General features: G+C 38.0%; 2 protein-coding genes across 2 annotated transcripts; one reads left to right on the top strand and one right to left on the bottom strand.

Annotated features, from left to right (window-relative positions):
- Positions 1-472: 472 nt before the first annotated feature.
- On the bottom strand, positions 473-3,906 carry LOC112194977 (ammonium transporter 3 member 1). The gene is made up of 3 exons (XM_024335252.2): positions 3,170-3,906; positions 1,912-2,197; positions 473-1,164 (listed from the first exon to the last, which is right to left on the bottom strand). Exons 1-3 carry the CDS (start codon positions 3,800-3,802, stop codon positions 656-658), a joined length of 1,428 nt encoding a protein of 475 aa, XP_024191020.1. The 5' UTR covers positions 3,803-3,906; the 3' UTR covers positions 473-655.
- A 3,269-nt stretch (positions 3,907-7,175) lies between these two features.
- On the top strand, positions 7,176-9,299 carry LOC112194432 (probable LRR receptor-like serine/threonine-protein kinase At5g63710). Its single transcript, XM_024334673.1, has 2 exons — positions 7,176-7,337; positions 8,991-9,299. The coding sequence occupies exons 1-2, from the start codon at positions 7,176-7,178 to the stop codon at positions 9,297-9,299; spliced, it is 471 nt and encodes a 156-aa protein (XP_024190441.1).
- Positions 9,300-14,981: the final 5,682 nt, after the last annotated feature.

Genomic DNA, 14,981 nt, shown 5'->3' with positions numbered 1-14,981 from the left:
GCAACTAAGGCGAAGATGTCCCGTCCGGCTGCACCCACTGTGCGCCAACAAGGCCAGAGGCCCGCGCAGACTCGAAGGGCCGCCGGACAAGGAACGAATGACGACTGAAGGGAAGATTAATTTGGGTTTCAGAACGGGTTTCTCTCTCTACTGTTTCAGAACGGATTTAACATAACAATATTTTAGAACAAGCCAATGTGAAATTAGAAGTAGAGTTATGTTCTGTATCATATATAATCTAAAACATCTATACATTTGAGGAAGAGCCAAGATATATCTCCAGCTTCATATGAGCATTGGCTGTATGGTAAATTAGGGGTCCCGTAAATTAGACGCGAATTTAGGATTTAAGGCTGTTGGAGTTTGGGCATGCAGTATGGTTTATATGTCAACCAATCGTTCATGAAATATGCCATTGAGCATTTCCATGAGATAGGAAATAATCATTCGCATCATCGATAAGCCAAATGCAAACCCAAATAACAATATACATACAAATGAGGACATGTAATTGTTTCAGTGACAATACACGTACAACTGTAACCGATATAATTCACAATATACATTCAAATGAGGACATGTAATTGTTTCAGTGACAATACACGTACAACTGTAACCGATAAAATTCACAATGATATTTTGGTAGGAGGGTAGCTTAGACAGCCTGAGTGGCACCACTGGATGCAAACTTACCATTTTCCGAGTAATGTTTATCATGCTTAGTTTCATCATACAGCTCCCCATCACCCCACAAAGCGTAGGCCTCTTCCCCATGCACTGCGTCATCTCCAATCAACAACTGCTCCTCCGGCATGCGTAGAGGAACCACAAACCGAATTGCCACACAAATGATTGAGGTCACCACGATGTTCCATCCGATGATGAACAGGGCGGCTACGATTTGTTTGAACACTTGGATGCCCCCGTAGGCTACCCCGCGAGAGTTCGTGGCTGGCAAGAAGAGCGCACATAGTTGGGGCTCGGCAAAGATACCAGTCAATATGCCACCTAGGAATCCGGCCACTGCGTGGGTATGGACGACGCCGAGGGTGTCGTCAACTGCGGTTAAGAGTCTCCACCTTTTGTCTACGATCATCATGGTGAACCATGGCACGCTGCCAGCCAATACTCCCATCACTATTGCTGCCCATCCTTGTACAAGACCTAATTCATTCACGAAATTACACAATACACGTACCATCAGTCTATGCAATTACTTAGTTAGATATTATAAAATGGATTGTGCTACAGGCCACTAGCTTCTTGCATTACTAGCTTTATCGTTTAAGTTTATAGTGTTTTTCACTTTACACTTTCTTTTAATTAAAATACAATATTAGTCGATATACATTACACTTTAATATTGAAAAATCTTGATGAGTTTCATAGTCAAAGTACATCCTCATATCACATGGACGAACATGTACGTTAACTCTAATGACGTACATAAATTTTTTCTAATGGACACCCACATCCTATCAATTATATATTAAGAGCAAAAATAAGAGAAGTGTAGACAAATTAATTAATGGAAAGGGACCCAAAAATATTTTTCCTTTTCTTCTTTTCTACATGATAACAACCTTTGACCCATCTAATACAGCAAAGGGACGCGTTTTTCTGACAATTAAATTTTAGTAAGTCTCAATGATTGACTTTGCTTAACTTAAGGTTTGTGTTAACAACTTCACGTATCTTTCAGTGAAATATTTAAACCAAACAACCCAGCCGGTAAATAATAATGTAGAAATATCTAGTATATTCTATCAACTGTTATTTGATACGAACCGATTGTTCATGTTGCTCATAAACTTCGAGTTAACTCCTGAATTCACATTATAACCAGTCTCTACGCTAAAGCCAACCCTAAATTCATAATGGATCGAGGATAAAAGTAAAAGAGCTAAGTACCTGCAGCAGGAGTAATGACGACGAGGCCGGTAATCATTCCCTGGACTGCTCCGATGACGGAGGGCTTGTTGAAGAAGATGACATCGAGCGCCGTCCACACCACGAGACTCGTAGCGGCGCAGATGTTAGTGTTGAGGACAGCCATGGAGGCAGTTATGTTGGCCGCATACGGATCTCCGCCGTTGAAACCGGCCCATCCCATCCACAGCAACCCCGCTCCCGCCAAAGTCAGCAGCACGTTGTTTGGTGGGAATCTCTCCCTGTCCTTCTTCAGCCTAGGTCCTACCTGAAACTCGATCAACGTCAGCATATCATTAAATTATATTCAGATTTCGTTTTATTTATTTGTTTAATTTTGAGTTCAAATTCATACTAAAATCATTTTCAGCTGATAAAAAAAAATTAGACTTGTAGCCATGAGACTTTAGTTCCAGATTAATTGGAAATTAAACAATTGGAAGAAGAATTCTCCTAAACCTAATATATGCATGAATATTCTCTTAGCTAAACAGTTTGGCATGTATGTGTTAAATTACCAATCTTTATTATTGAGATTAATGAAAAGCTTTATACCAAGAGATTGAATCTAGAAAAACAAGAGATTAACTTTCCTAGGTTGACGATGGGGAAATGTAATTATTTTGGGTTTGGTTTAGTGCATGAATGAACACATTTCTTCTTAGAAAAATGGATATGTCAAATTCTATATTATTGAGATAAAACGATCTCGAAAAGATAATATGGCTAAAATTCAAATATTTTGAAAGAGAGTATATGACCTAACTGGCATTATGTGTTTTAGTCTTTACAATGAAAGACACTAGAGGTAAAGGCATGTCTGTCTTTACATAACAAAAAATTATAAAAGTCACCGGCCCAATGCCAAAATCAAATGCAATGGACCCATTGGTATTGTTGTAAACAGAATCTTATAAAACGATCTCGAAAAGATAATATAGCTAAAATTCAAATATTTTGAAAGAGAATACATGACCTAACTGGCATTATGTGTTTTAGTCTTTACAATGAAAGACGCTAGAGGTAAAAGACACGTCTGTCTTCACATAACAAGAAATTATAAAAGTCACCCAATGTCAAAATCAAATTAATGCAATGACCCATAGGTCTCGTTGTAAACAGAATCTTATAAAATCGTTTGGATGCCAAATTACTCCTTTTTTTTTTTCAGAATGCAAATTACTCCATTTCATATCTTCAGAGAGGAGGAAAAAAAAAACTAGCATGAATGTTAACGTACCCAGTAAGCAGTGATGAAACCAGCGGTCCCTGAAGAAAGATGAATGACGTACCCGCCGGCGTAGTCCATAACTCCCCATTGAAATAAAAACCCTCCGCCCCACATGCTAAACGCACCGACGGTGTACGAGAAGGTCAGCCACAGAGGCACGAACATCATCCACGCTTTGAAGTTCATTCTCCCCAGCACCGAACCTGCCAACAGTATCGGTGTTATGGCCGCAAACATGCAGTGAAAATACACCATGCTCGCCATCGGGTACCACGGCGTGGCCATGGCAGTCTCGAGATCGCCGTTGGCGTGGTAGTGTGTGGAGGCGGGGATGGCAGCCTGCTTGAGCAGAAACTTCTGCCCTAAGGCAGGCCCGGCCTTGCCCCAAAACGGCAGCAGCTTCTCCCCGAACGACATCTTGTAGGCCCACGTCACCCAGCAGATCAAGACGGCGGCGAAGGCGTAGAGGGCCATGAAAGCGGAGTTTACCGCCCATTTCTTCTTCACTATGCTCCCGTAGAGGATGACGAGCCCTGGCACGCTCTGGAGACCCACCAGCGTGGCGGAGGTCATCTGCCATGCGTTGTCACCTTTGTTCAGCCAGTCCGGGTTCGCTCCGCCAGTTGCCTCGTACGCCGCCATCTGATATATTCTCGAGTTTCAAATCCTGCTTCTGCTACTGAACGCGAAAAATAACGGTAGAAGTAAAGGGAAGATAAGAGGTGTTCGTTATATATGTGAAAATGGGAGGTGGAGGACGGGAAATGAGGGTCAATGGAGGATTGATTAGTATTTGGAGGATGTGTGATCATAGGGATTAAAACGTGGCAATTGGAATAAAATTAAGACAAATGGAGCCGGGTGTGATTGACTAAATGGAATATGACGAGGACAAATGGAGTATGAGTTAGCGGAGATGCAAAATGGCTATATTATATTAATTAATATTCCGTACTCCTGATTCCAGGCCGTAAATCTTTCCTCAGGTTTAGTTGTACTTTTGTAGAAGAAGAGGAAGAAGAATGTGATCGTGGTTGAGGGATTCATAAGCTGACAGCTGAATATTCATTATTAATTTTCTATTACTAATGGCTAGGGCTGCCATTTGGTTTGGTAATTACCGAACCGACCGAATACCGACCGAATATTTGAGGTTTGGTAAACCGAATCTTGGTAACCGAAATCGAAAAGACCGAAATCGAAAAATACCGAAAAAGTTGGTTTGGTTTTGGTAAATACCGAATTTACCGAAATGCTAGTTATATATATATATATATAATTAATTAATTATGTAGTCATTTATTTTAATATGTATGATACATTGATATGGAAGATATATTTAATTTGACAAAGTATGTATTTAGTTTTAATTTTATTAAACTACATTTCTTAATAAGATTTTTAATTTGTTAGTTAATTGAAATTAAATCATATACATTTTATCTATATTTTTAATTAATTTGGACGTTTATATCATTTTATCTTAAGTTACTGTATTTCTAATGGTAATAGAACCGCAATAATTTTACTCCTCCAAATTTTCTACCCAGGTAAACGTATATTGATCCCATGAGAGGGTAGGTGTGAACCTTGTCCTTGGTAGGATTTGTGATAGATTGACTATAGGTATTTTAGTTATAAGGGTATTAATGCCATACCAATTGACCATGTGGATCGAGGTCAATACAAAGATGAAAACGGCTTATATTTTTACCATACGTGTATCTTATCCCATTCTTTATATCCACCGGTCGGTTATCCAACGTATTGTTTTTTTAACTCGTTGGTTTTGATAGGTATACATTTCTATATAACCAATGAATATGGTAGACAACACTAGTAGGCATATAAACATTTCGTGCGAGCTAATAAATAAAAAAAGTCTGATGGTAAATCTGACTTCATCCACGTATTCATAACATAGTAATAGACATGATATGAAATAACCGGTCTCATTTGTTGTCGTTTCTGTCTCAGTCAATGCAGTCAATCTTCTTTTATTGTCATTTACCAAAATATCCTTTTCACAAATTTGGCCTTAATAATTCTTTCTCAAATCCAATTTTTGTGCCCTTTGAAACCACAAGCTCATACAGACAAGCTCCATCTACCAATGTAAAAAGTTGCAACTCAAAATCTTGTTTCAGTGCGGTTGCCCTTTGAGAACTCTTATTAATAACTATATGGACAAAAACGACTATTGTCATTAATCATATGGATTGAAGTCGAAACGAGAAAGAATATGATCAAATTTTTAACTATATGTGTAAAATATTTAATTATCAAATCCAATCGACAATTTAATCTTTGGACAATGTAATATGTTATAGCCTGAAACTTGACTCATTCCAATTAAAGCTATGTTTAATTGGTTGATGTCAACATACTCAGCTTTCTAGTTTACTTCCCATAGCTTTTCATATATGAAGCACATATTTAGTTACATTAATTCACGTGAAAGCTTTTATTAGCATGAAGTATTTGATATGCACTCTATATTTATAGGAGATAATTTTGCTGCTCAGTTGCTGTTTATTTTGGAAGACTGAATTAGCGTTTTTGTACATTGGAGGTAGCTTTTGTTTATATCAGAAAGAACCAGGGATGCTCATATTTAGAAAGAGCTTAGTATCCTCATTTCAGCAGTAGAAGTAGGGGGAAAAAAAGCTGATCCCTTTTGTATTTTGAAAAGTAGAGTTGCACAAAGATCTCTCGCTGTGTATTTAAGGACAATATCTTTTTTATATGTCAGTTATGAGACTCTAGATATAAGAGTGTTATTTAGTTTCGGTAAAGTCGTATTGTTTCATTCTAATTTATATTTCAAAAATATACTTGTTGTAAAGTTTGGTAATACCGAAAACCGAAATACCGAATTTGGTAAAAATAATTAACAACCGAAAGTTTTGGTTGGTAATTAGTATGTCAATTTCAAAACCAAAAGCTTTGGTTTTGAAGTTGGTAATGCCCATAACCGATTCGAACCGACCGAGTGGCAGGCCTACTAATGGCTGAAAGAGAGATGTCTGCGGAGGTCTGACCTCCACGCGCAGAAGGAACCAAACTTGCCTGCCACGTTCTTGTGTCATGCATAACGTATAAATCAAGCATCATGTTAGACCACTGTATAATGTTCAAGAGCTTTTCATTATCAACTATCTGACGACATCTAAAACAGTTTCCTGTAATTGAGTTTTTCTTTTCTTGGTGGTCATTGTTAGAGTTGGTCCATTCAGTAATTTCTTTGCTACTGTATTTGGTAATCACTTGTTGATTATGCTGGTTTAGTTGTTAGCTATGCCACGTGTAATCATCTGCAGCTCCTTAGCTAACTATAAGTACCTGTACGAACTCATCTCTATCGATGATGAAGCCCCATTTTCTTCTTTGAATTTTCTGCATGCTTTCTTTCATTTTCTCTCTATTTCCTTCAGTTCTTTCATGGCATCAAGAGCCAGGTTTTGATTGGGACCAGAATTCATCATCGAAGCACCAGAATCTTCATCGGAAATCATCACCGGAAGCCTTGATCTGTTACTCAAGCAATGCTTATTTCTTCGAGTGGATTCAGTTCTTGATCACCTTTTCAGAGATTTCTCATTGCAGATAACCTCAATTTTGTAGATCTGCATTTTGATTTTGTCAAGATTTATTGAAATATATCGATGATTTGTTGAAGAATTTAGCTCAAGAAGCATAGCATTAGTGATTCCACTACTACTAGAATTATGTTAATAGACATCACATAATTTAAATCGGTCAGAATAGCACGCGATGTAAAAAATCAAGCTAACATCGTTTTCAAAATACACCGATTTAAATGTGTATCATTAACATCGATTCCTAAAATGACCGGTACGTGTTAAAAGTTTCATTTGAAAATCTGCAGGAACCTGATTTTCGTGAAAGTGCTAAGTGTTTTAAGTGAATTGAGGAAGCAGGTACTAAAACTTCAAACTTTCCCACTTAGACAAAAATAGCGCCCGACCCCAAAACTGAAACAAATCGAAACCTTATGCTCACTAGAGCTAGCTTAGTCTCAAGCTCCTCCTCCTCCTCCTCACTCGAAGCCGCCGCCATTGTTACCCTCATTGCCTCCCTCATCTACCTCCTCGGCTTCTTCGGCATCGACTTCGTCCAGTCCTTTATCTCACGCGCCTCCCGCTACGATGACGCCGTTGCGTCTTACTTTCTCTAATTGAAGCTCGGCGACTGTAAGAGAGCGGCGGAGATTCGGCACCAGTGGCTTCTCATCGCAGCTTCTCATCTCCGATCGGTGTATGAATTTCTAAACCCAGCCCCTCTTGATGCGTTAAGTGATTAAATGTTAAATGGCTTCCAAGTCTTTCAGCCAGCTTTTTCTATTGGAACCTCCAAATTTGCTCACTTGACCTCTATGCTTTTTGCACCTCCTATCAAATTTTCAAATACTAAATTTACTCACTACACCTCACTAAAGTTCCTTAAATAACCTCACTCATATAATTTGCAAACAAACTATTATCTTTAAAATAAAAAAAACTTAGTCATTTCAATGATTAATTACTCTATAATCTAATTACATGTCTATTCCTTAATCAGACAACATAAATCTCTTATCCAATAAAAAAAATCAAAAATAATTTCTAATCAACAAGAAAATAACATGAACTATTGTGTGATTTTTTTTAAAACTTTTTTTTTCTTTTAGTTGTGCAAAAAAAAAAAAAGAGTAATCATTTTTTTCTTAATGTTTTTTTTGCTCTATTTTCTGCACCTCATGATTAATTATTATTATTATTTTTTTAGTTTTTCTATAAATGCTAGCTCTTTTTTTTTTAATATTTTTTTTACAAATATAAAAGATAGACTTAGATTTAGGTTATAATATGATTTATTTTGCTCTCCCTCACAATGTGTTCAACATGTATATCATATATTTTTATGTCACATGATCTTAATCATAGTTTTAGTTCTTATTAAATATATATGAATGCTTTAATGAGTATGTAGTGAAATTGGAAAATGAAAATAGATAAGGAAAATAATAAAGAATGCAATCTGATTATTATTGAATTGGAAAGTCTAGAGAAATAAAAATAATATTTTTTTGATATAATTATTGTCCTTAATAGTCATTTTATAGTAGGTTATATATGTAATTTAATAATTCGATTATGAATGAGGTCAAGTGAGCAGATTTGGAGGTCTCAATAGAAACACTCTTTCTCATATTTGTACAACTACAGATTGATTGAAATAAAATCCGTTTAATTATTTGATAGTTAATTACTCAAGTGCTTTCTTCTTTTTTTTCCTTGATAAATGATATACATAATTGATGAACTACCAAATAATTAATTATAGAAATACATGCTTTTGATTTCATTGTTAGAAGATATGCGCTCCCTTGTATGGTGATAAATATCTGTATTATATATATATATATATATATATATATATATAAATATATATATATATCGGAGCTTTTCTTGATTTTATAACTAGTATTAGTAATCACGGGGTGCAAAACTTTCTTCTTTAGGCCAAGGGTGAGAGGAGGGTGACGTAGTCACAAGCCCACTGGTTGCCATGTTTGAACACAGATGTAGAATAGTGCTCCAGGACTATCTCTTTTCTATTTGGTATTTTCAGCCCCTTACATAAATTTGTCTCCTGTGATTTCAATCCAATTTGGGGTTCCAATGTTTCTCTTGATAGTTTGGACCCTGGAAAAAAATTTCACTCCCATAGAACTTTCTCATGATTTATTTTCTAATCCGCAATGTAATTTTCTGCTATCTATTCGATGTGTTGAAAATTTAAAATGATGAGATTATGATGTTGACAGATCAAGAAGCTGCTTAGAGAAAATAGATTTGATGACATTGTGGATGGAAATATGAAGACCTATGATGAAAAAGAAGTCGGTGCTGTCATTCAGGTTGCATTGCTCTGCACCCAGAGCTCACCTGAGGACCGTCCAACAATGGCTGAAGTGGTTAGATTGCTGCAGGGAGTGGATCTAGCAGAGAGATGGGCTGAGTGTGAGCAACTTGAAGATGTAAGGAGTCGTGAATTCTCACTCCTGTCGCACCAGTTTGCATGGGCTGAGGAGACTACACATGATCAAGTAGCTATACTACACATGATCAAGTAGCTATACAGTTGTCCAAGGCAAGATAGTTAAGTAGCTATACAGTTGTCCAAGCAAAGATAGCTTTTTTCCTACATGCATCAATTGAAAATTAACCCAAACCTCTACTGCGTATCTCGAATAATAGTAATTGTAGTATTATAAGTAGATATGTGTGTATCTATACCTATGAGAAAGATCAAAGACGATAGAGGAAGAAATTTGTAATGTTTATATAGCCGAAGATTAGTTTTACATCTTGTACGTATTACCTTTTGGTTTGCATCTTGTCACATTTTTATGGGTGGATATGTATGTGGTCTTTGAGATCCTGTATGTTTTTCATCCAGTTTTGAGTTGGAAATTTAAGGTGCTTCATCTTCTTCTTGCGTCAGTCATTTTGTATTGAATGTGTAATTGTGACCTTTGAAGCCTATACTGAAACCATGTGCTTCAGTTTATATCTAGTTTTGGTCACAGAAATGGCTCTTTTATAGATTGTTCTATTCCGGCCGCTATCTAAACTCTGCCACCTCGAAAGATGACTCGGCCATTTCCTTTCCGTCGAGCCATCTTTCCCCTGAAGGATGGAAGTCGGGAAAATGGCAACTGAGAATGTCCAGTATCCAATAATGCTGAGATGTGGCAAAAATATCGAATGCTGGTCGAGGTGTGGCATTTTGCGAAAGCAGCAACACCAATTTGCTTGCTTTCATTTGAGCTGGGTACTATCATGGACATTGAATCCATCAGCAAATCTGTTGCATTGTCGTATTGTTGCAATGTACGACAAGAAATTTTTTAATTAGCATGGAAGCGCAAAAAACAGAGCTCGTAGGGATTTAAATCAGTTTGAAATTAGCAAATTAATGCAAATAAACTTTGGTTCCGAGCACTTCTTTTGCTTTTTCCCCCACAAATAAGTGTGGAGCTCTTGCAATGCTAGGTTAAACAACAATGGAATTGCTAGACCTTGCAATAAGTATCATCAATCTCTCAAGCATGGTAGAAATGTAGCATTGGAGGTGTCAACATCTTCTATCCTTACAGTTTGACATCCTCGATCATCAAGTAATATTTATAACAAGAGCAATTAAACAGTAAAGTAACACAGTGTTACATTACGTACCAAAAATTACAGCCTAACTACCTAACTATTCTCTAGTGCAAAACCCAAAGATCCTACTCCCTTGCGATGGAGAAAGTCTTCAATACGGAAACTATGCCACGTGGATGGTGCGGCTGCCAATTAAAACCCACCAATTTTTGTGTTTTCAAAATTGCCCTACTTATCCTCTACAAAATACCAAAACTGCCCCCACTGACTGCTAATGTTCTTATTTGGTCTGTGCTAGTATTCACGTGACACAACAGACGTACTGAAGACTTTCTTCCTGTGATGCACTCAGAGAATTCATGTGGATAAGTGAAACCTACCGGGAAATGTTTTTTTATTTTTATATTGATGAAAATGTCTCACAAACAATAGAGAAAAATATATGACAACCAAATATGGAGTCAGAAAGAGGAAGAGACGTAGGGAATGAAGAGGTCCATATTCAGATTGAGATCCATATCTAGATCGAAATTAGCCAAGGTTGACGAATTTGGAATTTTCACTTAGATATGAAGTTTGGTTTGTAAATTTAATTATATGAGGTATGTTTTTTGAAATTTCATTTCATTTCTATCGACTTGATAATGGATTGTGCTGCATGTAAATTTTTTTTTTTATCCGAATTTGCCTTATTTTGTTCATGGTATTTTCATCAAGTGCTAGCGAATATGTTTCATAGGTATTATCATCAATTGCAAAAGATTTTGTTTTGGTGTTTGGGATTTATGTGAATTTGTTTTGGTGGTGGTAATTTTTTTTTATCTGATCAAAGATTTAGTAGTAATTTGTAAATTTCCACCAGTAATTTACCAACAAGGTTGTGATTTTAGCTTACAGTAATTCAGTAATTTACCAACATGGTAGATTGCCCCAGCCGAATATTCATGCACAAAGTAAGGGGACTTAAACATGCCCACATGCATCAAATTAATATTAAAATTTACATTTATAAGCTTGCCACCGCCACATATATATATATTTTTTTTGAATAAAGGGCTAGTGCGGCTGCCCTCAAGCCTTGATTAATAAAATTGTTGAATACAAGGGGGGGGGGGGTATTGAGCCTAAACCCTGATTACAATAAGCATCTAGATTATTTTCCGAAATAATATAAGAAATCTCTACAGGAGACTTGTATTCTAACAAGCACCAACTAGCAAAGAGTGCACAATTAGCTACTCCATTTACTTTAACATAGCAGTGACATAGCGGAAAGATAACTCGATATGTAATCCAATTACAACATAACATAATTACAAGCTTTAGCACAGCTTTCCTCCTATATATGTTGCCGCCGAAAAGTAAATCCGACGACACTTAGTCTCACCCTGCCACCACCGCATGTTTATATTGATGAAAAAATCCAAACACCAAACATAAGCATTTTAGCGACTAAGCAAATCAGAGGCATCATACATATTAGCCAACACTTAATGACAACACTAAAAAGTAAAAAACAAAAGGCAAATTCTAATAACATAAAATAAAGCAGATGCAACACAATCTATTGTCACGTCGATAGAAATGGAATTGAAAATTCAAAAGACAAAAAGCATAGCTTAAAATTGTTAAATTTACAAATTAAATTTCAGGTTTGAGTTAGAATTTAACATTCATCAACCTTGACTAATCTAGATCTCTGTAGTGGAAAAAGAAAGAATATGTCGACCATTTTCCTCTACCGTATAGTGAGGGACATTTTCCTTGATTAGTAGAAAATAAAGTACATGTTTGGATAACCGCAAGGAAATATGCCCTTTCAGTTTTGGGCAAAGGACTGTTATGCTAGTTTTGTAGTTTTTGGTAATTTGCTATTATAACTGTGGATTATGTTCATTTGTTGATAGACTGCAGTTGCTTATCTTAATAATTTGGTTGAATCAACTGTAATATTCTACTAGGATTCAATTCTTCATGATCCCCTAGTCCCTATGATTGAGGTTGCAGCATCAGTTCATATGGGCTGTTAGATTGGAAATCAATAGTATCGATTATCGAACATAACAATCTTTTTTTCTATTTTTTATTTTATTTTTTTCAGGTAGGGCTAAAACAGCTGCCCTTAAGCCTTAACCATTCATGAAACCATAGAATTCAAGGAAGGACATAGTGCCAAAATGCCATTTGATAATAAGTTAGGAGAGAATATCTTGAAATAATATCAGGAGTCTCCACTAATCCTGTGTATTCTAAAACGCACCACTGAGCAAAGAGTGCACGATTGGCTACTCCATTTTCTTTACAATTTTGGCGACATATCAGAAAGATGATGCTTACGCGGAGCCATAATACACTTATAAAATCAGCTTTCCCACTATGCTGCCACTGAAAACTAACGTCTGTGACACTTAGTTTCAACTTGCTACCAGGAGACTGCGACCATTTGACGATGCAAGAAACTAGCTCCCATCCTAGGCCAAACACAACACTCAAGGTGCGCAGACCAGGATAAACCTCACCTCATTCTAGTGTTCTATCCAAAAAAGATAGCAACTAATTAATGGCCCGCAGACACCTAAAATTAAAAGACAAAAATAAAAGCAATTAAGCTTAAAACAAAAAGAGCCTAGGGTAAAGGCCCAAGTCCAATCACCAAGCCCAGGCAGAAAGCTGCAAGGAGCCTAACACCACTCTCTGTTATGATCCCCAAGATCGTAACCGGAAAATGACATCGTAAAACAAGGAAGCTAAAGGAAACTAAAGAAAATAAGTAAATGAAAACTTCAATATTCTTCAATGATAGTCTTGGAGTAGTACATCTCAGTAGCTATATAAGATGGTCACAAAGTGTAATAAGCCCACAACACAATAATGACCCATAAAACATGTAAGAGTCTAGCCCATAAGACAAACGAATCCTAACACTCTCCCGCCTGAATCACTGCCGCTACCACACCAACTCTATCACACCTGCTGTCACACCCTTGAAGGTGCAAGGGGTGAAAGCACCGAGGTTAAGGCATGTCTTCGCCTACCTCGAGTGTCGAAGGGCAACAAGGGTTGTCCAAGGAAGACAAGGCAAGGAAGTCCAGTGTTTGAGTGTGCAAGCCTCGCTAGCCAAGCATGCAGGCAGCGGGCAAAGCCAACATTGGCCAGTCAGCAGGCAAGGAGGGAGACTCGAGGGTTAACCTCGCTAAGTACTAATGGCAAGCCCATGCATTGAGAGTAGGCAATGCATGGCCTGTGTGAGGGACTGCCTAGGTCAGCGCACAGCGAGGGGCGAGGATGGCATGCTGACAAGCACGCAAGCAAGCTGCAAGTGCGCAACCAAGCAAGCTGATGCAAGGGCGATGCAAGCGGCGGTTAGCATAGTTTATTAGCTCTTATCCAAAGGAAGTTGGAGGAGGTTGCCTTGATAACTCCCCTTTGGATAAACCTAGGTGGTTGGGGTTGTCAACCACAAGATCGACTAGTTAAGCGATCTTATCCCTAGGCGGTTGGGGGTTGTTAACCGTAAGAGAAAAGCGTGGGGTGCTTGACACACGTACCTAGGGAAGTTGGGGTTGTCAACTTTCGAGGGTTGGCTGCCCTCTATAAAAAACCAAGTGTGTTGAGACCCTAAACACATCCAATAGGGAGTGTATTGTGGAGATCCAACACGAGTTCCTTTTGTTAAGTGTGAGTTAATAAAGGGTTGGGGTTTCCCCGTATTTCGTGTGTCTTGTTGATTGAAACATTCATCCAAATATTGGTGTCCATTTTGAGTGTTGGGTGGCAGCGAAACACTTGAGTGATAAGCACATTTTACTTTGAGGTGTGCTAGGTTGGTCTTGTTGTCATATGGGGGGCAGCATGGCACCATCACGGACTTGAGGGAAGCCAAAAAAATTCCGGCCCTACTCGAGAACGTGTCCGTGACACCTGCCACTGTTCACTGTCACCTGAACGCATCCAACAGGAGGTTCTCAGATCCAACAAGGTAAGAAGAATCTCTTATCTGTCACCTCCAAATCCCGTCCGCCAAGACCCCTTACTTCGATCATGCAGCACACAAATCAAAGAAAGACCCCCATCTTATTCAATCCGGATGCTAGAAAAGGAATCCGCGAATCCAACCAAGGACCCGTAGCCCCATCCACCATCCTCTGACTCTCCACTGTGACTCCCCGCAAAACCCTATGACCTCAGATGAAAGAAAACTGGTGCTGACAACCTCTCGGCCTCTTCCACTTTGACTTGATTTATTTCAGGAAATCTCGTCGTTGTCCATCAAGGACCCATTGCAACTAAGGTGAAGATGTCCTGTCCGGCTGCACCCACTGTGCGCCGACAAGGCCAGAGGCCTGCGCTGACTCGAAGGGCCACCGGACAAGGAACAAATGACAACTGAAGAGAAGATTTGGGTTTCAGAACGGGTTTCTCTCTCTAGAGTTTCAGAAAGGATTTAACATAACAATCTTTTAGAACAAGCCAATATGAAATTAGAAGTAGAGTTATGTTCTGCATCATATATAATCTAAAACATCTATACATTTGAGGAAGAGCCAAGATATATCCAGTTTCATATGAGCATTGGCTGTATGGTAAATTAGGGGTCCAGTAAATTAGACTCGAATTTAGGATTTAAGGCTTTTGGAGTTTGGGCATGC

The sequence above is a fragment of the Rosa chinensis genome, chromosome 3, assembly GCF_002994745.2.
Source record: "Rosa chinensis cultivar Old Blush chromosome 3, RchiOBHm-V2, whole genome shotgun sequence".
Taxonomy (NCBI): Eukaryota; Viridiplantae; Streptophyta; class Magnoliopsida; order Rosales; family Rosaceae; genus Rosa; species Rosa chinensis.
Note: the sequence above shows the minus strand (reverse complement) of the source record. Positions and strands in the feature narration are given on the sequence as shown.